The sequence below is a fragment of the Patagioenas fasciata genome, chromosome 3 (assembly GCF_037038585.1).
Source record: "Patagioenas fasciata isolate bPatFas1 chromosome 3, bPatFas1.hap1, whole genome shotgun sequence".
Lineage (NCBI taxonomy): Eukaryota > Metazoa > Chordata > Aves > Columbiformes > Columbidae > Patagioenas > Patagioenas fasciata.
The window spans coordinates 504,932-528,494 of NC_092522.1; the positions used below are offsets into that span (position 1 = coordinate 504,932).

Sequence of the window (23,563 nt, forward strand, 5' to 3'; positions counted from 1 at the left end):
AGACGCGCGAGTGCAGCCTTTGAACCTTTAAAATATGGATTCACATGCAATAATATTTAACAACCGCTAGAACGACATCCTTCTTATCTCTCTTAATAAAGCCAAATAACGCAAAACACATTTTACATGCAACATACAAAAAAACCTGCTATAAATATTTTAACCTAAAAAAAAAAGGCAAGTAGTAGTAAACAAAATATAGGCAATATTAAAATCTTCATGTAAATGCCAGTTATTTAACATGGGTTTTTTTCTGGTGAGGAGTTAAACCGCTGAGCCCAAATGCTTGTGGAAAGCAGGACAGGGACTGCACCCTCAGAACCTCAGCTTGCAAAGGACCGGTATGATTTTATAAACAAGCCTTGTTAAATGCACACGCTGAGCGAATTCTTTCCCAAAAGAGCCTAATTCACCTGGTTCCGCTCAGTCCCGGTCGGTGGGATGTCTCAAAGAGCTCCATTCAGATCCCAGCGTGCGAGGCACAGAGCGGCAGAGCAGCACAAAGCCAGGGCGCCGGAGCTAAGCTCGCTCACCTGAGCCCCCACGAACCGGTGCGCTCCCAAAACACATGGGGAACTCCCCAAAAGCCTGAGAAAAACCACGGTTTTCTTGCAATGTGTCAGCGACCTGGAAGTTAAACCACTTCAGCGCCAAACGGGAGCGGCGGAGCACGCTTAGAACTGCCTGAGCCGACCGGGAAGGCGCAGGGTCAGCGCTGAGAGGGTGAGATCGCACACGGAAACACCGGAGAGGAAATAAAAACAACCTGTTCCCAAACTCCTCTTTTAGGGCCATGCAAACACTCAACACTTAAGTTAGAATGGGTCCAGGAGAGAACAGCAGCACCAGGAAAACCCACAACAAAAGGTGAACGCGTCTGAGAACTGTCGGACACAGAAAAGTTGACTGTGCCTGGCGCTGGGCACCGCGATGCTGCAGAACAACAGGCAGGGCGCCTGGTCCCGCGGCACCAGGAACTGTCCCCAGGGCTCGGCCACACGTGCCGTGCCTCCCCAGGACACAAACACAGGGGACGTGGTGGGACAGGGGCTGGGCTGCACGCTGTGTTCACCAGGACACAGGGGACGCGGTGGGACAGGGGCTGGGCTGCACGCTGTGTTCACCAGGACACAGGGGACGCGGTGGGACAGGGGCTGGGCTGCACGCTGTGTTCACCAGGACACAGGGACGCGGTGGGACAGGGGCTGGGCTGCACGCTGTGTTCACCAGGACACAGGGGACGCGGTGGGACAGGGGCTGGGCTGCACGCTGTGTTCACCAGGACACAGGGGACGCGGTGGGACAGGGGCTGGGCTGCACGCTGTGTTCACCAGGACACAGGGGACGCGGTGGGACAGGGGCTGGGCTGCACGCTGTGTTCACCAGGACACAGGGACGTGGTGGGACAGGGGCTGGGCTGCACGCTGTGTTCACCAGGACACAGGGACGCGGTGGGACAGGGGCTGGGCTGCACGCTGTGTTCACCAGGACACAGGGATGCGGTGGGACAGGGGCTGGGCTGCACGCTGTGTTCAGCAGGACACAGGGACGCGGTGGGACAGGGGCTGGGCTGCACGCTGTGTTCACCAGGACACAGGGACGCGGTGGGACAGGGGCTGGGCTGCACGCTGTGTTCACCAGGACACAGGGACGCGCAGGGACGCGGTGGGACCGCAGCAGATGGTCTGCCCGCGGATGCTGAAAAGGATTTGGAGGGACCCGAGGAGCACGGCTTAATTCCTGTCCTGAATATTTAAGGTAAACACAGATCAGTCCTAATTAGGTAAAGCACCACTGCAACACCGTGCCATGGATAAAAACCAGCAACAGATCATGAATGCAAGAGAGTCCCAGGAAAACGTCCTTTTGTCCCTTACTGATGTCCCCAGCTCCAGAGGCGCTCGGCAGGAACTGGACGGTCACATTCAGCCTGGCTATTGGACCACATGACAGTCTGTTGAGGCTGTTTTTCTCGAAAATCCTGACATTCTGCAAATGTCGCCTCCTCCGTCTGAGCAGGGAACTGAAATTTACTTTCGCTTTTAAAACCACAACTGTGAACGCGTCCTGCGTGAAGCATTGACTCAGCACCCGCGGGGAACACGGCCCAGCGCCCCGAGCGCTCGCAGCTCCTGCCCTACCGCTGCCTCGCGATTCTGGGCCATTATCCCAGCAGTCCCTATGGTAACCCCAGCAGCACCGGTTCCGCTCTGTCCTCAAATCTCATTATACTCAAACACTACAGGAAAAAAACTAAAGCTCAGTCCTGCTGCTCTCAGCGTAACAAAAAGCTGAAATACAGGGGAGGAAAACGTGTGTCTGCAGACGCGGTATTTCTGGTATTTCGCATTTCTTCCAGTAAGCGCTAAAACGAAAAAGAAAACGTTTTGTTTACTAGCGTCTGTCTATCTTCTTCAACGACACAAGGGAACACCAGAAATTGTTGGTTTGGGCAATAAAAGAACACTCAAGTCCACATAAGCCTTTTATCTGCAAGCCCCAGTTTTACAGATACTGTAATTGCCGTGAAAAATTGAAACTCAGAGTGCAACCTCCCCGCTTTGCCTTCCGAGGCCCCGGGACTCCGCGTGTTGACTTTAGGGATTCCAAAACGGTGTTGCTGTGGCATTTAAAATAAACGGAAATGCCGGCATGCAAATCCCATTCAACAACCTGAGAATACTGAGCGCTTTTACGAGGCAAAGAACACGTTAAAAGTTCATTAATTAAACAGTGCTTCTGAACAGATGGAATGGCTATCTGGGCTCTAATTACTGTAAGTTGGTACAGAGGTTCGCAGACCTTAATGAGGTTCAATAAAATGAATGATTACACATCAATCACAATTAGAGAAACCTGTAAGATGAGCTGAATTATCACGGCAACAAGTCATAAAACACGGGAGCACAAAAGCCAACAGGCTCTGCGGAAGCCCGTAAAGAAACGGGGTCTGAATTAAAGCCGCTGAGGGCTCCCCTGCCGCAGCCCCGGCCGTGATTGAACGGGAGGGCTGTCCCGTCCCGTCCCGTCCCCACGCTGGGGACGCAGCAGCCGCTGCGCGCCACGGGGTCACTGCAGCAAAGAGACCCGGCAACGCTCCACAAATAACCCTGCAGAACGGAGGAAAGGGGAACCCTGTGTTGCACGTTGTTGAAAATAAAGACACCTGTGTTTCTTTTTATCTTGCCAGCGAAATGGAGATGTCAAGCGTGCTAAGGCTGCTCAAGACTGGCACAACTAGGAAATGCAGCTCCCCAGAAAACTGGGGGGCCGAGGTCATTCAAAGCTGGTAACTGCACGTGTAGCTGCTACTCCTACAATGCCAAACCTTCAAATAACAGGGAGTTCTGGTTAAAAATTAAGGACCAAAATCACCCCCGTCACTGCCACGTCTCACCCTGGAGCACTGGGGACACAGTGTCTGCAGAGCCCGAGTTCCGGCTGCAGCAGAGGCTGGAGAGGAGAGGAAGGTGTGCAGGGGACAGGCAGCAACAGCCAGGGGGGAGCTCCCCTGGAGACGTGGAGTTTGAGCATCAGCTCCAGTGCTTGCTCCCCAGTGAGGGCTCCACACCTTTATCATCCGTCCTGCCACGCTCCTGTCGCCCTAACGGTGTTAGTGTGGAGCCACGGCTCCAAACGCTCCAGGGCAGAGAATCAGTCACGCTACGGCACCAACTGCGGGAGACCTCCAGGAGCAAGAGCAGAGGGCAGCGCACGCCAGCTTCGCGTTACTCTATCACCTTTAATGACTTCACTTTCCCAATGATGCGCTTCTGGTACCAACGCTTCACGGCTCTGAAAAGCCGAGCTAAGGCCGGGTTGTTTGTCACAGAGAGAACGCTGTGACTTCCCTGGCTGCCTGCCCCACACCGCTCTGCCCCACACCGCTCTGCCCCACTGCGGAGGTGGGATCAGCACATCGCGACACCAAAGACAGGGGAGGAGACCTGGGATCCACGGAGGTACAACAGTTCCAGCTGTTGAGCAGAAGTCACAGGTTCTCATAAGCCCGGGCCCAGGCTGGTTCACAGACAGGATCTCAATACAGAAACGAGCTGAGTTAAAACAAAACAACAAACACACACTCACAAAACAAAACGACAACAAAAACCCCCAAACCAAACCCCCCACACCTGAACCAGAAAGCGCTGTACGTGTACCAGATCGTTACTTAGCATCAGGTTTAAGAAATCGTTAAAAGCCATCTGCTCCTGTTTATGCACTAGAACCCCAACAGTTCATCTGACTGTGAAACACGCACAGAAGTGCGATAGTGAGGAAGGAAAAACGGGAGGCGCTGCAGCTTTCTCCAAATTCCACGCTTTAACTTGATGATTACAGAAATCAGGATGCATCCTTTTAATCTAAATCACTCAGGGTAGTTTAACTTGATTTTATTAAAACAGAGAAACGATCGCTGCACGCGGTGCACAAAGGGATCAGACGGGGAGGTTAAGAATCAGCACCGGTGACACCAGCAGCTCCCTCTGGTTGGAAAGCGTCTGATCTTCCTCCCCAAAGAGCTGCTGGATAGGGAAGATACTGCAAGCTGCTTACAACAGGCAGCTGGGTAACCTGTGCTGTGATACGCAATTGTCGTAGATGCACTAATGACATTGCTTTGACTCTTCTTTAAAATGAAAATGTATTTTTATTATCTACGCTGAGTTCTATTTTTGTAAGACATAACTACCCAAAAATTAAAAGCTACCAAAAAATTAAGTACTACAAAAAAATTAGAAACTACCAAAAAATTAAATACTACAAAAAAAAATTAAATACTACAAAAAAAAATTAAATACTACAAAAAAATTAAATACTACCAAAAAATTAAATACTACCAAAAAATTAAGTACTACCAAAAAATTAAGTACTACCAAAAAATTAAATACTACCAAAAAATTAAAAACTACCAAAAAATTAAAAACTAAAAAAAAATTAAATACTACAAAAAAATTTAAAACTACCAAAAATTTAAAAACTACAAAAAAAAAACCCCAATTCACAACAATTGACAATTAATTTACTTTGGAATAAAAAAAAGTAGCATATGTTAGAACAGCAGTTTCAAACCTGTGGTTTACCGAAATTCAAAATAATTGTTAGAACGTGGATATGCTCTAAATAAATACAGGGTTTCACGTAGCCACCTCCTCACATTTCCAGGGCTTTGAAACTAAAGAGGCGGCTTTTTAGCCTGAGGGGTTAAAAGTGTGGGTGTGGAAGTGGGCTTTTGTTGGAAAAATTAGCAATGCTATGAGTCATTGTGCATTAGCGGCAGAATAGTTTTGCATCTCGTATGGCCGCAGACACCATATGCCATGCGAGGGCCCGCGCGGGGCCACGTGGCGTCCCCAGCGGAGCGGCGGGGCCGCCGGACACCGGGGCGAGCGGAACAGCTGGCGAGCCGCCCCGCGCCGCCGCGCACACCTTGTCCTGGCCTTCTCACCCCTTTGGGACAGAGCTCCGAAGCCTCCCAAAGCTGCATCGCAGGGTTTAGCTACGCGAGTCCCTTCCGAGATATCCGGCGCAGGACGGCAAAAATCACCAAAACTTGCTTTGGAAATACAAAGAACACAAACCCCTTTGTCTGGCGGATAAATAGAAAAAGGGAATCAAATGAACCACCAAACAGAAAACACCCCCGAAGGCACTGTAAGGTGGAATGGAGTACCGAGCAGTACCCTGAGCGCACCGGTTTTGCCGTGTCAAACCTGACCGAGAGCCCCTGGTTGAACACGGGCTGGAGGGGCGTGGGCGGCAGAGAAATCACTGCGTTTTGCTTCTGAGGACACAAAGAGCTGCGCCGGGCTTTTACAGACTTACCCTGCATTGAAGTTACTCAGCATTGGACCTAAGAAATCGTTAAAAGCAATCCTAAGAGCGGCCCCATACCTGAACCCTTCCGCACAGCTCAAGTTTGATTCAGCGCTAGGACACAAGTGCTTAAATAAAAAGCCCGGTTTCCTACAAAATTATTAATGAACAAATATTACCGGTGAAGAAATGGAATAAAGAAACCAAGTGTTTCACTCAAAGCAGCAGCTACTCCATAGCAGAGGAGAGTTAAGATCCAAAATCCCAATTCCCAGTCCTGACCTGCTCCTTATACTTTATGTACTATACCATCCCCAGCAAGATCATCACTTTCCAGTCTCTGCTAGAGGCTGAAGAGGTACAGCTACGTGTTTTAGGAATGTTGTTTTCAATGAGCGCACGTCTCCATCATTTAACAAATCCAGAGCCGAGCTCCCCCCACGCACGCGCTTCTGACCCACACCACACAGCGAATTCACTTTTCGTTTGAAGAACCATTACTTCACGACGTCACTTAACCACTGGCTCATTTTTGGAGCTCCCCATTAAATCACTTAGCAAATAAAAGCCTTTGGAGCGGCTGGGTTTATTTACTCTGGCTGCACAGCGATCAGCACCGGGCACTGCAGCACTCAGCGCCGCTGAAAACTCCGCTGCAGAATTCGCTGGGGGCTTTCTCAGCGATCTTTACAGCTTCCAGCTGTGTAGCAGAATAACGATGCCCACGTTATAGCAGCCACATGCGCTGCGCTGCGGGGACGCACAGCTCCGTGCTGCGGGGACGCACATCTCCGTGATGCCGGGACGCCCTCGGCCACGGCACCGCACACCAGACTGTGCCGCAAGGGACGGGCAGCAGGGACACGCGTGTACAGGTGCATGCACAAAACCAGGGACATTTAAACCCACTGCGTCCGCGCATCATCCAGCGGCACGCGAAGTTTGAATCCGCAGCAGCATTATATACTCTCTATATATTCACAAGTGGGATGCAGTAGATTTCTCAGCAAGTCTATGAAGAGCAGGATGAATAAGAGCTGAAGAGCCGCCTCCACAATCCCGTGTAATGCCACCTAAAAGCTTTGCCTCGCATGACTTATTACAGGCTGGAGCAGATTAGAGGCATCGATCGCTGCCTGGGGAAGGTTCTGGCTGCGAGGAGGGGAGGAGGCACCGCGGAGACGGCAGCCGGGCCATCGATCGGCTGCGGCGGGAGCAGCGCTGGAGGAGCTCAGGGGTGCTCCACGCAGACACTGGCGGCCCGGCCCCACACCTGCCGGTCCCAGCCCCACAGCCCCCGGTCCCAGCCCCACAGCCCCCCGTCCCAGCCCCAGCGCCGGCGCAGGGCGAGCGCAGCGCCGCTCCCCGCGGGCGCAGCCAGGGCTGGCTGCAGCAGCTCTCCCGAGAGCCAGAGCCCATCACCGCAGCAGCAAACCGTCAGATGCCATGTCACATAAATTGTCGCAGCTCCGCTGACACATGCTTTAGAATTTCATAGTCATTCCTAACAGCATCCATATAGCTCGAGGGCATAACTTCTTTGGATGAAATAAAGGGAACAAATTGTGCACCCTTCTCTAAAAAGGCTTTCTGCTTTATTTTCACAGTACGATCAAACACCCCTTTATAACCAAAGCAGAGTTCTAAGTGCAAGATCAACAAAGCACGTTTTGAAATGTGGGCAAAATGTGCTTTCAGGCATCTGCCGTTCCGAGCACCTACCGGCTCTGATGGCCACGCACACCATTAAGTCCATCACACAAACACCTCGCTGTCTCTGATAAAGCAGGTGAGCAGCTCAGCTGCTCCGCTAAGTTAATCAGTAATTGGCTTAAACCAACAAAAGGAATTCATTCGGAATTCAAAGCTGATATTCTTTGCTTCATCTCCTTGATTCCAGACAATATGTAGAAACATGCAGTAGATGGGTTAATATCTGGATGGACTATAGCGAACTAAAGATATGGATATCAATTTTGATACCTATTTAAACGGTGCTTTGATTTTATCCTAATGAGCTCCTAGTTTGGTATGGTTAAGCAGGCATCCCATATTCACTGCAGTGGGTAAAATGTCCAGTTATTCGTGTCCCAGAGGACTTCTCCAAGGTAAGGGCTGTGCTCCCCTCTGGCCCCAAGCAGCACCGCGAACTGCAGGCAGCACAACGGTGACATCCAGTGCTCAACCTGCGCTGCCGTCCGGGTTCTTCCTTCCCAGGCTAAGAGAATTTAGGTCAGGCCTTGTGTAATTCTGTTGATATTAATGAAAAAGGCAGAAGCAGCACAGCTGATACCAGAGATTTGCTGGGATTACATCTCCAAGAGCCCCTGCACAGCTACCGGGGACGCGCAGCCTGCGCAGCAGAAGCAGCGCCCGGCTGGCACGAGTCTGCACGCCCACCCCACCAGTGGTTGTTCCTGCACACCCATTCCATGGTTGTTCCTGCACGCCCACCCCACCAATGGTTGTTCCTGCACACCCATTCCATGGTTGTTCCTGCACGCCCACCCCACCAATGGTTGTTCCTGCATGCCCACCCCACCGCTGGTTGTTCCTGCCCTACAGGGTAACGCAGCACTACAGTCTCCTCCAGATGCTACACAAGAGTATGGAAAATACAAGGAATCAACAGGCAGAACACAAACAAACCCCTTTTCTTGCCGTAAGACCAAACCAATGCATCCTAAAAGTGAGACTGCTTGAAAAGGTAATTCTGTAATAAACATGTCAATGCTCAATAAGTCCCAACAGGAACTAACTCCCTATTTATTCATTCACAGAAAGACACACATAGCTTAAACTGCTACAAAAATAATTCAAAGCCGATGAGAAATCAATGAAGAAGGCGCCAACTGGACGTGGGCCACCCTGGCGCAGGCTGCTCCCCAACGGTGACACCAGACGTGTCACAGCTCTCCCGCTCCTCCTCAAACGCAGCCAGTGACACGGGTGCGACTGTGGGTACCCCAGCTGTTTGCAATGGCAGAGGAAGAACTGGTAAGATCCTGTTTCAATGAAAAAGCAGCTTTTTTCCAGCGGAGGAGCAGCGACCAGCGCGGGCTGCAGCCGCTCTGCTCAGCGCTCTGCTGCCCCGCAGATGAACCCACGCCTGAAAAACGGGCATTTTGAATATACACCAGTGGATAACAGTCCACGGCCACGTACACACTGCAGCAGCTCCAGAGACACTGAGCTGTAACCGCTCAGAACACAACGAGCTCCGCATTAACTGCCCGGCTTTGCCCCGTGTAGCGCCTGCACGCGCTGTTGGACCTGTACAAACAACGGCTTGAAACTCAAGTTTAGATACAGTTATTTATTTTTTAGTTACTCCTTCTCCTACCCTAATAACTTCCTTAAAACAGAAACAGTTACATAAACACACAAAAAAAATCTTAAAAAAAATCCAACGTGGTCTGCCACAGTTACCTTCCTCATTTCCAAAGAGATTTCCAACAGAAAAGGCGTATTTGGGCACGGCAGCGGAATTTGTGTCACAGGCCCGGGCGGCTGCGGCACAGCGAGATGCTCCCGCGCGCTGCGGTCCCGGTCCCCATGGAAACGGCGCTGGGACATTGTCCTCGCTGGCTGGAGCGCCGGGCTGCGAGCCCTTTGTGCCCAGGAGATTTCTGCCACAACCTTCCAGCAACAGACCCTCTGCTTCCTCCTGACTCTGGCCTAATTGAGATGCAAATTAATCTCTGTGCCTGATTACACTTCCCTTAAAGCCCCTGACAAGTGCAGCTGTAACCGGAGTTTACAGACTTCCCAACAAGTGACTTCAGCTGTCACTGCTGGCAAGATGCTGTCCCCACTGCCGGCACACAGCACGGCCGCCCCGCGCTCCCTGCCAGGGCTCCAGGGGACGTCCCCCGCCACGCTCCACATCCCCTGGGTTGGGGATGCAACCCCTGCCAGGGCTCTGTGTCCCTCGGAGTGGGGACGTCACCCCTGCCAGGGCTCTGTGTCCCTCAGAGTGGGGACGTCACCCCTGCCAGGGCTCTGTGTCCCTCAGAGTGGGGACATCACCCCGTCACGCTCCACATCTCTTGGAGTGGGGATGTCACCCCTGCCATGCTCCACGTCCCCTGGGTTGGGGATCCCACCCCTGCCAGGGCTCTGTGTCCCTTGGAGTGGGGACGTCACCCCTGTCACGCTCCACATCCATTGGAGTGGGGACATCACCCCTGCCATGCTCCACGTCCCCTGGGTTGGGGATGTCACCCCTGCCAGGGCTCTGTGTCCCTTGGAGTGGGGAATGTCACCCCTGCCAGGGCTCTGTGTCCCTTGGAGTGGGGAATGTCACCCCTGCCAGGGCTCTGTGTCCCTGGGAGTGGGGATGCCACCACTGCCAGGGCTCTGCCGCTGCTCCAGCAGCGCAGACACCGTGTCCCATCGCCACGGAACTGCGACACCAGGTCAAGTTCTAACCACACCTGAGTCAGGAACATTTTGGCTCCTCACCCTTCTCTTACAGACGCTGACTTTGGACACAGGCAAACAGCAACACCAAGCTCTGGGAACGCACGGTGGTGTCCCTGCATGGTGGTGTCACTGCACGGTGGATGTCCCTGCACCAGGTGGGTCACACGCCACCTGCACACATCTGTACAGCCACCTGCCGATTTCTGGCTCATTAAGAATTTTAGTACGCCTACAAGTGTTTTATTCTGTACAGTAAGCGCTATGGACAGCCCCACTGTCATGCTGATGGGATCTTCCCACCACACAATCTTCCCCCGGTTTCAGGAGTTTCCCAACCCGCCCTCATCCATCAAACAGACAAGCAGCAGTCGATTCACTACAGATATCGCCAGTGCAAAAGCAGGCACAAAAAAAAAGGAAGAAAAGAATCTGGGGCCAGATGCCGTTTCAGCGAGACCTCCGACATATGCTGAGCAGCGGCACGTGCTGCCGTATCTGCGCTGTGGCGTCTCCCTGGGGACGGGGGACCCGCGAGCGAGCGGGCTGGGGACACCGGCGGCGGGACCGGATGGGATGGGAGCGCTCGAACGGAGCGAGGGGAGCGACAGCGGCGCGGGGCAGCTCCTCGCTCTTGTAACCGCTGCTTACGTTAGCTTTACCGCACTGCTATTTTATCGCTGCGCGTCGCCTACAGCGGCAGATGGATTAAGCTAAATTCTGCGTAGAAGAATTTTAGTAATTAGCTAGATTGCTCTCGTGAAACAAAAGTGGAAAACCTGGCAAGTTTTGAATCATGTGTTAGGTGCTGCCACGGGTTCGCCCTCAACTGCTTACACAACCACCAACTGCCTTTGTTTTAGAATGGGTACGCTATGAAATCAATGAAATACACATTTACTCAACCATAACACTACTTTTAGCTTCTGACAACTTTTGCAAAGCATACCGAATAAAACCTAGCCTATAAAAAAAAACCACACAGTATCTTGAGGATATTTTGTTCTTTAAAAATGTGCATCTCAAACCAATTAATCAATGTTCTTTCAAAGATCAAAACACTTCATTCGCAAACTCTTGCTCAAAGTCGTATGGTTAGAAAAACACTCCAATCAAAAGCTCCCCAAAGAGAACGAAGCGCAGTGAGCGCTGGTCCCGAGGCAAGAGATATGATGGACAAAACAAGCTATAAAGTGTTTCTAGCATAATTATGGCATTATGAGAAAATCCCAGAATAAGTGCAAACCTGTAATGATGCTGTTAGTCCGTCTATCGTGCAAGAATAAAGAAGCCTGTGCTACAACTCCTGTGACAGAGAAGCACCCCCCCAGTTACCTTCCAGCACCTGTCAGGAAACGTGTTCTGAAAACACCCAAATTCAGACGTGGCTGGAACGAAACTGGAATTCAGGGGGTGAAACGCGCACCTGAGGCCAAACCCCGTCTGTGTGACTAACGCCATGAGCCCAAGCCAAGGTCATGAGCCTGCTTCTCTGAATAAGTTCAGCACACACCGAGCTCTGTGCGTTAGCCTAACGTACACCGCAGACAACTTCTATAGCGCTAAGAAAACCGAGCGTCACCATTACTCACAGTTCGAAGCAGCAGTGTTAGGTCCAAGCCCACCACCAGCGAGCCCGTCTGAAGCTGCTGGTGAGAACACTTGTGATGTTATGATCTTATTCTTAACGCGCTGGATATGTTCAACACAACTGAACAACCGAAAACGTTGAGTTTGACGTGAAGAAAGCTTCGGCCTCTCGCAGCCACAGCGAAGGGCAGGGTTCAGAGCCCAGCTTACCTTACCTTACTCTTACGCTGGAAGCGGGGCCCCGCGGCCCGAAAGGATACAAGCTCTGGTAGAGCGGGATGAGTGACTTGACGGCTCTGCTGGCGTTGATGCAGGTGGCGCAGATGAGGCTGGGCAGCAGCATCGCCGTCACGATGGCTCCATTGAAGAGCGGGCCAAAAAACGGCACCTGCGGGCCCCAAAGCACAAACAAGGCATGTAAAGGCGAGGCGGTGGAAGACGAAGGGATGGTGCAGAGCACGGGAGCAACTTCTGTGAATTTGACACTGATATTCCAATTTGAGCGGATATTAAGAGCCGTTTTCTGTCCTGCGTCCCAAGAGGAGACCCTGACTCCCCGGCTGAACCCGACGCGGGCAGGAGTTATTGCAAAGAAGTGTTTGTTTTAGACAATCCTCTCTAAACTCCTTCCATGGGCTTCAAGGAAGGAAACAAAACTTACTAATGGAGGTGCTCCAAGCAGGGGAGGTCAGTGGGGACAGCTCCGCGAGCCCCGCGGGACAGGGACGCGGGGGCTGCCCAGGGCACGCCGTCCCCTCCGTGCCACCGACCGCAGCTGCCGGCCACAGGGACACGGCAGCGCGGAGAGGAGAGTGTGGAGCCCCTCACGCCTAAAGGGAACAAACTGTAGCGCTTGCAAGCAGCCAAGCTCCCCTCCCTTTCACCATGGAAGAACCCCAAACGCCGACAACCCCCTGAACAGAAGCTGGCAGCGATTATTGATATTTAAGCTATAGATTTTTCTTCCATCTGTACAGAGGCCTATCACACAAATAAATACCCTCTATTATTCTTCTTCAACTGCTTGTGGGTGACTGTGACAGTCATTCAATAAACGGACAAAGGGAATAATATAAATCCCCTGCACCTAGGGAATTCCACTAATTAGAAGTGGCAATGAATTACAGCAGAAATTTGGTTTTAATATAACATCTGCAAATGACAGCTGTCTTTTCACACAGTTATTTTGTCATTCCTTTACTTAAGATGATTTCCTGCTCCTCAAACAATAGATTAGTGCTTCTGCCTTCTTTCTTTTTCATGCTGGCATTACTAGTGAGGCAGCTGGAAACGCGGGTGACAGGAAGAACAACCTATGCCACCAAGGTGACAATGTTCTAGAGCATCAAGTTGCTCCTCTTGAAGCGATTACATTTCCAGGTGAAACGTGCAGCACATACTCTTTATTGAGTATCATCAAAAGGAGGAATAAAATGGAAATATGTATTCTTATATAATTGCAAATAAGGAGATTAAGTGCCTACTAGTATTACAATTAGACCGACATACAAGCAGCGGATATTTGAAGTCAAAGCCAGCTGGAGTCTAGAGACTGTGGCACATTTTCTTAACACAGAATTTAGATATTTATATGTAGACAAGGTGTGTATATCCGATACATCTTATATATGTGCGTATATAAATATATACACATATATACATGCTCACATTAAAAAATAAAACCAACCAAACAACGAAGTGTGGGCACTTTCCAGCAAATTTATAAAAAATATCTCCAATCTGACACTGAAAACAAGAAGTTTAACAAGAGTTTCATCTGAAGGGTTGACAGTCGGACCCCAGGAACGTCCGTCCCGTATGGCAGCTCCCGTTCCCTGGCACAGGCAGCCCCCTCCAGCCCAGCCCGGAGAGCGAGCGCGTCCCCAGCGCCGCCCGCGCTCTGCAGCGACGTCTTGGTTTGGTCGGGTTTTTCTCAAGCTTAACAATGCAACAGATTACTCCCAGGCCTGTGTCCCGGGCACACGCTTTCTCAAAAAGCAGGCGTTTTTCCCCGTGCGAGGTCAGCACCCGCTGGCGCACAGAACAAGGAGCTCGGGCAGCGCGGGGCCGGCTCTCGTGTTCCCGCGGCTCCCGGAGCCGCAGCCCGGGTTGCGGATTCCCCGGCAGAGCTGCCGGCCACGCTGGGGTGGGCAGAGTCAGCGGGGCCGCAGGTCGTCAGCTCCCAGCTGTACGGGCCCCACTAACGAGCGGGGAGCAGCAGAGCGCGGGGAGCTGCGGAGCGCGGGGAGCCGCGGAGCGCGGGGAGCGCTCCCTCCTCGCGCCGCCCGGAGCCGGGATTAAACACGCCGGAGCAAAATGGGGCTCGAGCGGCTGCAAAAAATACGGGATGCTTTGACAGGAATCAATTAAAACCCAACGGAACAAAAGAGTAAAGGGAAATATCCCCTTCCTTGTGTTCTCCAAATGTCAGTGCAAGTTACGCATGAAACAAAAATTAATATTCAGCCCGTTGCAAACACCTGCTTCATTACAATTTCTAAGAAAAAAATAATGATTTCTGTTGCGCGCAGTAAAAGTAGGCGAGGTCAAATCAACCCTTTGAGCACAAAGCCGTCCCCTCTCCAGCAAGCGGGGCTAGTTAAAAGAGTGCGGAATGGGTAAATTATTGTACCAAATGGCTGAGAATTAATCTCTGCTGACTAGCCGCAATCTAACGAGGCATCTGTGTCCCAGGGAAGCCGCAGCGTGTCCCTGGCGGTATGTGCAGTGTGTCGAGTCTGCCTGGCATGCTTTGTCCTCTCTCGCAGGCAGCTTTTCCCCTCATTGTTCGGAATATCCTCATGCATCTGTGACGCGTGGAATGCATTCACGCTAACAGACTTACTATTGTCTTCCCCCAGAAGCTTTGTGGAGCAAAGACTGCATCACGGTTCCTGATAATTATATTGCTTAATTAATCAAGACAAAAAAAATTTGCAAATCATTGCCCGGTTGCCAAGCAGGGAGATAAAAAATGAAAACAATACAAGCTGAAGCAATATAACAAAAGTAACAGCTATCTGATCAGAAATTCTTATATAATGAAGCTATTAATGCTAAATCGGTTAATGTTAACATTGCTCCAGGTGTCTCTACTTAGACGCAAACAAAAAGGCTAACATTATGTATATAAAAGGCCAAATGTTGCCATGGATTCTGTAACCTGATAGAGAGGACAGCCTTTTCATTTGATTAGGGAATGCAATTTAAATACCAGGGACCCAAGCCAAACAACAGCCATTTCTCTCCGCGAGGCTCTTTCATTCACCCTGGGGTCAGTGGCTGGTGAACAAAAGGTCAGCCACACTTGCCCTGGAAATGTCTGGATTAATTTTATTACATTGTAATGGTTTGTACTTTAAACGGAGGGATAACACTAAATTTCCAGCTAGCTATTATTCTTGCTGCCCGCCGGGTATTTTTGACTGATATGTAAGATGACATAGCTTTTCTCCACTGGTTCGCACAATTTCCAAGCAGGTCCGTAACGCCAAATCCCGATTTTCCCGCTGGAACGGTAAACGCCAGCATTCCCAGAGGTGAATCGCAGTGCTCGGAAATCAAGCACAGGGTGAAAACCCTCGACGCTTCCATATATAACAAATCTGCGAGTTGGAAACGTGCGCTGGCAAACCGCTGGTTGTTAACGGATCCAAGCTGCGCCCCCCAGCCCGGCCCGTGCGCGGCGGGGACGTCTGCCCTCTGCGGCGTGCATTTCTGCACCGCCCGCTGCTCCCCGGACAAACACCGTCCCCGTCCCTCCTCCAGGGGAAACGCTATTTGCCACTCCGATTACTTTCAGGAACTATATTTCATATGCATTTTTGCATCTATAACGTAACAGACAAGCATTTAAGTAGCCTTCTCTATACATATGCGCAGACGTACACGCACGCACCCCTGATATTTGGCAAAGGAAAAACAAAATCATTATTCCCAAAATAAGCCTAAAACGTGGTTGTGCAACAATGATTTAAACAGAGAACTACGTGTCAAATACTCAGTTTGATGTAAGGACACACTGCCTACACCACCCCAGAGCACGCTTGTGATGATGGCCCAAAAACATGAGAGGTTACGCACAGCACCCTATGGACAACACTAACAAAGCCGTGTGGGGTGAATTCGTAGCAGATAAGGAACTTAAACCTGTATTATTTTGCTTTCATTGCCTCACATCGGAAATTCACAATGATTTTAAACATTGTTATTTGTACAATAACTCCTGAGAATTTGGAAATATTTCCTTAAGCGCTAAGCATGAATATAAACTGAAGTAGGAGCCATTTCCACGGCTACCAATAATTCTAGTTTTAAAACACAAGCCCACTGCTCAGCATACCTTGAGACCGAGACCAACACACTACAGTTCCTGCAACAAAAACCCCAAGCTCTAAACCACCGAGCTCCATGTAAGCAACAAAACCTTGGTCACCCACATCACCCATATGACAGATGCAACAAAGCAGCCAAAACGTACCTCCGGTTTCTTCATTATCTCTATGAAAAACATGTGGTTCTTCATGGGATAAATAACAATTAGGACGTCTCCAAAATCGGTGGGAATAATGCCTCTGCGGTAGTTCCTGGTGTGCTCAGACCAGACGATGTGAACCTCATCATTTCCCAAGTGACGGAGCTGCAACAGCAAATTGGCTCTTTATTAATCAGAGTGATAACAACAGTTTATGAGGGGTCACGGCTTACAAATTGAATTACAATGCTCAACAGTAGAAATATTTCATTACGGAAAAAGTTAAAATATTGTTTTTCTCCAGTTGCTCATGAAAAGATCGGCTAAATAATCTGCTGCCTTCAGAACGCATTGTTGTCTGATGGCTTAATTAAGTAATTATCAAACTAGCCATTAGCACGATATGTAAATGTACATTACCTACAATAATTCGAGATGGAAATCTGAATTACTAGAGCAACGCATTAACCACCACAACATCCTATTCCGGCCGAACTAAGGTGGCTGTCACAGAAACACGAAACGCCTTGACTCGGGACGCCGAGAAACTTTCAATCACGAAGCGCTATTGCTGAGTTTATTACACCGCAAATATCTCCCGCTGGCTCCGGAGAGGAGTTTTGTTTGAAAACATAAATATCTGGGAAGAACGGGAAATACTGCGGGAGTTGCCTTTTTATTTGGAGCAGAGTTGCACCAAAATGGATAAAATTTAAACGCGATGTATACGAAACGCATCTGAGAGCCCGTGTGTTTGCTTTGTTACTGCGGGAACGGGAGGCGACCTAACAGATGGCAAAAAGTATTTGGCAATCACGTACAAGCTACGCACAATAGTTTCAACTGTAAGCTTTAAAGTTAAAATTTAATCCACACGCAGAACGCCAGCCCGAAGCATAAAGAGAATTTAAGTCCTGCTTAAAGCTTAAAAGCCCACCCCCCCAATTTGGTGTGAGCCCCTGGAACAATGTGCACAGCAGAGCAAACAAAGGAGCCCAAGCACGGCTCTGCTGCGGGGGAAGGAGGGGAAGGACGGCAGCGCTTCTCCCTGCTAAGTAAGGACTGATCATCCCAACGTGCCTGCCGCCAGCCCACAGCACGGCCCTGGACCCCCCTCTCAGGGCCGGGGAGCGCCCTGGAAAGCAGAGACTCCCACTCCTCCGCACCGGGGGGCAAACCGGGCATGGCCAAAACGTAATCCTTGTGAGAATCCAACGTTCAAACCACCAGCTCCGCTACAGCTCGTACTCCAGCACAGCAAAATAATGCTGTTCACTGAGTCACTTAGATTCGCAGCTTAGTTTAAATGAAACAGGAGATAGAGAGCTGCAGTTCATTTACACCTATGAATAAAAGACATTTTAGGTCTGTTTGAAGACAATGCAAAACGTTGTCTCTCATAAAATCAAGGAAACGTTAAAAATACTATTACTAGAGCTTCGCAAAAATCAGTATAAATCACTGTCCTCATGGTCATCCTGATTCCTGTGCATTCTCTCGTATTTCCTGAACTGTTCAGTAAAAACAAAGCAGCATCCAGGAAGATGCTCACGTAGACACAGCACTAAGCGGTGGTCTGCGTGTACCCCAAGCCCTGCTCTCCCTGTCTGTGCACAGCTGCGGCGGGGTCACCTCGGAGGCCATGAAAAGCCAGGTGTAAGGTTTAGCCTGAAAAGCCCATGTTGGGCCAGCTCAAGGCTCCATGTCCTGCATGCTGCGCCGGGCCGGGAGCTGCCGCGACCTGGGAGAGCCAGCGGGGACGGAGAGCCAGAGGCCCAGCACCGGCGCCACGGCGCGGAGAAAGCCCCGCCGGCAGGGCTCCGCAACCTCTGCTTCCAGCAGCCCATATTTACACACAGGGAACCAGATCTCTGCGAGGTGGTGCAACTGCCCAGCAGCACGGGGCGTCCCCCGGGGCGACTGCAGCTCTTCTGCTGCACAAACGCGCCCTGAGGAACAGGGGCTGTGCGCTGCCTGGCCTGCTGCTGCTTTTGGGGTGCTCCATAGCTGGAAAAGCACTCACAAAAATGCATCCAAATGCTGCTTAAGAGACCCCCTTTAAATCACAAGGAACTGTTCTGATAATGACAAAACACTTCTCATACTAAAGAATCCCAACGCACTTTGTACTTGTATCGCACCCAAGAGCACAGAGCTCAGTGAACAGGGAGAAGTGAGCTGAACCGGGGCTTGCTGCGCGTGTTTGGGACGGGACGAGCTGGCTGTGCGCTCACCGTCCTGCAAGCGTGGTGTGCTGACAAATTCCCACCGTGGCTACGATGCCAGGAACCCACTCGAAACCTTGACTTACTGCCTGGCGTCCTTCTCAAGTCACGCACCCTTCGCCATGGCATTCATAAGGTAACATGTTACATACATGAAATCAGTATTAATCAAAAGTATTTGTTCTTGAAAGATAATTTCATCGAAAAAAGACATTGCAATAATCAGTGCCAACAAACCAGCTGCTGTTTTCCTGTATCCCTCACCCGAAAATCCAGGCTGCACAAGGACGGACACAAGGAAGCGTTGCTTACAGGTACAAAGCGAGACAGACGATGCGCTGGGACCTGGTCCCCTACCGCGCCCCCCCGGCAGTACAGGGGTGGGGGGAAAATAAATCCCAAAGCAGCCAGGAAATAAGATCTACATTAAAAAGCAAACCTAAAAACCAGACCAGCTCAACCACGAGCGGTCAGATGTTTATTGCGGACTCAAAGGATGTCTGTTTGGGTGAAGGCAGCTCATGAAACCAGGATGGCTGCTCCTCCCCGATGCGTGTGTTTCCAGCCTGCACACCACGGAACAGCCTGTTCGGGCTCCCCGGGCCGGCACACGGGCTCCCCGGGCCGGCACACGGCTCTGGCGGGCGGGACGTGCTCCTGTGTCCCAGCCCCGCGCACCCACCGCCCGCCTGACCCCGTCCGTGCGTCCGTCCTTCCTCCCCGGCCCTCCCGCTAATTGCGTTAGCGGCCAGCTGGCCCCGGCGCGGTCGTCTGCTTGGCGCAAGAATTCCTGCTCGCGGGGAGCGCGGCGGCTGCTGCTGCGGGAGGAACGGCCGGCCTGACGTCCCCATTGTCTGCCTGACAGCGGACCCATCCGAAAATCTAAGTTTTATTTGTAAATTAAGCAGGAAACTTCCTGCCAGAGCAGCGCTGCCTGGAGACTGATAATGTGCGCCTTTCATTCCCTTTCACTCGTACTGTATCACTGCCAATTTGTTTTTCTGCTGCTCGCCAGCCCTAGGCTATAAAAGCCTTGTAAGACATAAGTGCAATTATAGTCCTGGAGTCAAATGAATTGGACAAATCCAATAGCACAGCTCTGTCCCCACTTTGCGAACCCCTACAGCAGCTAGATTAGCTGCTAAAAATCTAATCTAGCCCCGGCTAACAAATTTCTGCAGCGAAGGAGCAAGAGTTCAGTGTGGGGTTGCAACCGGATTTCTGAATTGAAAAAGTTCTGCTATGACAATGCAGGAGATGGAATAAATCGCTTCAAAATTCTGTGGCTCATTTTCAAACCGTTAGGTGCAATTTAGGCGGAACAAGACAGAGGAAGGTAGGGTGCTGTTACTCCCATTGATTTTCATTCTTGCCACAAGACAGATAAAAATGGAGAACCCATGAGGCTGAACCCCAGAGCAGCAAAAGCTATCAGCTGCATTTTGACTGCTCACCAGAACAGATTCTTCCAGGGCTAAGGCTGATTTGGAGGGGTTTTGATTTTTTTTCCGCAGATGAGCAATACAATATGTCACCATATATGTCAGATAAAGGAATACAAACTGCCAATTACAACCACACCGCACAAAAACAAGGGGCCGAGTTCATCCTCGGTGGGAGCGCACTTATCCTTGCGAGTTCATACCAGAAATGAATTTATCCTCTTGTGTTCAGTAAAAATAAAGAACCATAATAACATCTTTAAGTGAAATTACTGCATCTGCTTAATTCCCCAGCCCCAGAATTTACGGCCTGCTGCACCGCGTCCCCGGCCAGCAGGTGGTCAGCCCGTCTGTTCAGCTCGCCGCAAGCCAGGCTCGCCCAGCCGCATTCAATTCTTCCTGCTGGCTGCGGGCAAAACAAGCCCGGAACCGCAGAAATGACGTGCTCGGAGATAAGGGGGACCTCGGATCCCTGATAGTATCCACGCAACCCTATCTGATGGAAGCAGGGGGAAGGCAAGGGAAAAAGAGTTGCGGCCCCCGCTGCACCCTGATGGGCAACACTGAGCTCTATCGCAGCAAACGTTAAACGGAGCAGGTACCGAACAGCAACATCGCACTCTGCCTCCCCCTCACACGCTGCTGTGAACAAGCAGCATTAACAGAGCGAAGTAATAAACATAAAACAACTTCTGTGACCTGGACATACCACCCCAACAGTGCGAGGTGAAGATTGAAGCCCAGCGTGCACCAGCTGTTCAGTGAGCAAGTGGAAGCGCTGAAATACTCGTGAGGATCTTGAGAGCTGCCACAACCTCAGAAGCAACGTTGTGTTTGATCACAACTCTTGACCAGGCATTGCAGAACTTGCAAGGGCAGCCCTGACAAGCGGGGGAAATGAAGACATCTTCCTCTTGCTCAAGGGCACGCGTGTCTCGTCCAGCACACGCCAGGTGTGCTCTGCGCGTGCAAGGGCTGGGGATGGTGCTGCAGAGCGCCGGTGTCCTTGCCCTCACGGGTGTCGCTATGGGCCCCCGCGGCCAGGCAGCACGAGAGACGTGTCAAAAACCGACACTCTAAGAGTTCTAGCGGGATGAAATGGTTTGGATACCCACTCACGCTCAAACAACGGGTTTGGAAGGCAGGCTGGGCCAGCCGTCAGCATTTTCAAAGAATGGGAGAACCACCAGAAACCTGACGGTGCTGCTGGCGGCACCTCCCCGCTGCTCTCTGCCGCCGTTTGGTGAGACCTGTTAAGAAGTCTACGCTCACGTGCACAGAAAGACAGGCTTGCTCACACAGCCGCTGTGCGAGGAGCCCTGGAAGGCTGCACGTCAAGAGACCTCTGAAGTCACCTGGTGTCCCCGCTCCCAGCTCCGTCGCCTGCTCGGAGCTTTGTTTCCTTCACACAACACAGGGTTTGATCCCCGCGGGGTTCCGCTCCTATAGCAGACTTAAGGGTTTTTTTTTTTAAAGTCTTAACGCAATTATTTTGCGGTATTTTCTGTGGATAATTTGTACCGAGCTGCCCTTGTTTCCCAGCACTTCAAGACTTGGAGGCTGGCGACTACTAAATGCTTTTGCTTTTTCTTTCTCACAAAGAATTCTCTTAAAGCAAACATCGGGAAGACAATTAAATAGAATAAGCAGACTCTCTCAATGTCTGTGTTAATCTCTAACGTGGGTGGGAATTAGGGGAATTAGTAAAGTAGACCGCTGGCAATTAAGCCCCGGTTTTCCCCCTGTGGCAGCCCCGTCAGCCCGAGCGCTCTGCTCTCCCAGGCCCCTATTACTCAACCGCCAGACGCTATTGCGCTGCCTCTGCCGCAAACACAGCATCCGGAGCCGCGGCTTACAACGCCACGTCGGGCTGAACGACCACAACTCCTGCACGAAGAATAAAACGGGGAAAGACACCGTAGCAGCTCTCAAACACAAATAAGTCTGCTGCAAAATAACCTGTTCTCCAGATCCGTGTGGAATAGGGGCAAGAATAAATGGGCTTAGATGGAAGCAAAACAGATGCCACAAGAAATTTTCTCATGGTACGAAAAGTGGGGCACAGGAGCAGGTTGCCTAGGGAAACTGTGAAGCGTTCACCACTGGAGTTTTTAACTGGCAGCTGGATAAATACTGGCCAGGAACAATAAAAACACAAGTAGTCCTACCCTGGGGAAGTGATACCGACTATACAGCCTCTTAAAACACACCGCGGTCCTACTTCTCTACCCTCTAATACTCCCATTGTTTTTTCCATAGCCATGTAAATCCACTAACGTGAAGATAACGAGTTGCACACATAAAGGAGAAACGTGTAATTTTGTTGACTTCTTTTTTCTAATGACAGGCATTACAATAAAAAGGAAAAAAGATCCAGCTTTGCTATTAAATGCTGGGCAAGTTTTGAGGCCTGGGAATCAGAAATGCCACCTTTGTATTCTGAGGAAAAGCACAGGTTACCTTGAAAGTGGACAACAAACGCCGTCACCCAGTGACATACAGGTAACTTTCAGAGCACAACAGCCTCACATGGTAGGCTGGGTGGCTGTAGCCGCACTATTAACGCACATTAACAACCTACGCGGGACAAATTGCCAATCTTAATTAAAAAGGCAAAGATTTGGTAGGCACCTAAAACCTCCTTTGACTGTAAGCAGCAGTTGGCAAGCACCGTAACCTCACATCACTCCCTGTTAGTAAAGACAAATGACTCCGCGCAGACACCAGCACCACTCCGGGCTGCATTCTGCCATCTTTGCAGCCGAGCCTGCTCGCCACAATTGTGAATAACCAGATAATGGCTTTAAATATCAGCCGGCTGCTCTGGGGACCGTGCTTGTCGCTTCTCCTTCACTTTCCTGTTACACACTGGACAACCCAGCTGTAAGGTTTTATTATGCTGCAGTCGGTTGTTTTGTTCCACCAAACGTCAAGTTTTGGCAGGCAGACAACACACAAATGAAATTATTGCTAATATTATTACTAATGGTAGTATTCGAGGCTACCATGGAAATGTTAATTATGCTTCAGAATCCAGAATTTAGATGCCATTTAATTCCGATAATCTGGCTGCAGAGCAGCACGTGGCGCAGCGCGGACGGCCAGCCCGGACCCGCTAGCACAGGCTGCTTCCAGTTGAAACGCCAATGTGAGCCCTTCAGCCCACAGACAGCTGGAGCAAGTCATGTACCTTTTTGGTCAGCGAATCGTCGGAGTCCGATGGCATTCTGGTAGACACGTGAAATATGATTTCCACGGTGGAGGTAGCGTAGTAGGGCGCCGTCTGTCCCGTGCTGCCGTTGCGCTGCAGGCCGCCCATGAACCCGCTGTGCGTCGAGAGATCAACCTGATCGAGTCAAAGTCATCATCAGATCAAATTCAAAAAGCCTGATGAATAATCAGTGTTTATTTCTATATCAAGGCTTGGTGAATTTCCTGCTCCAGAATTCAATCCCTAATCATGAAACGCAGCTACTAGACATTTCAAGAAAACATGCACGTTCGTGTCGTTTAGGTTACTGACACGCCATTTCAACAACACACACTAAAACCAAACGTTTTCACCCTTTGTAGAGCAGTCCTGTGGTTGGGCA

General features: G+C 50.6%; 1 protein-coding gene across 3 annotated transcripts in view; it reads right to left on the reverse strand.

The window, feature by feature from the left end:
• The window catches only part of RALGAPA2 (Ral GTPase activating protein catalytic subunit alpha 2), an 87,274-nt gene that overhangs the window by 18,147 nt on the left and 45,564 nt on the right, over positions 1-23,563 (reverse strand). For all 3 annotated transcript variants that reach the window (XM_065835692.2, XM_065835691.2, XM_071805571.1), the window contains 3 exons: positions 23,161-23,316; positions 16,310-16,468; positions 12,090-12,217 (listed from right to left, as the gene is read on the reverse strand). In XM_065835692.2, coding sequence (XP_065691764.2) covers positions 12,090-12,217; positions 16,310-16,468; positions 23,161-23,316 — 443 coding nt within the window. The remainder of the gene's footprint in view (positions 1-12,089; positions 12,218-16,309; positions 16,469-23,160; positions 23,317-23,563) is intronic.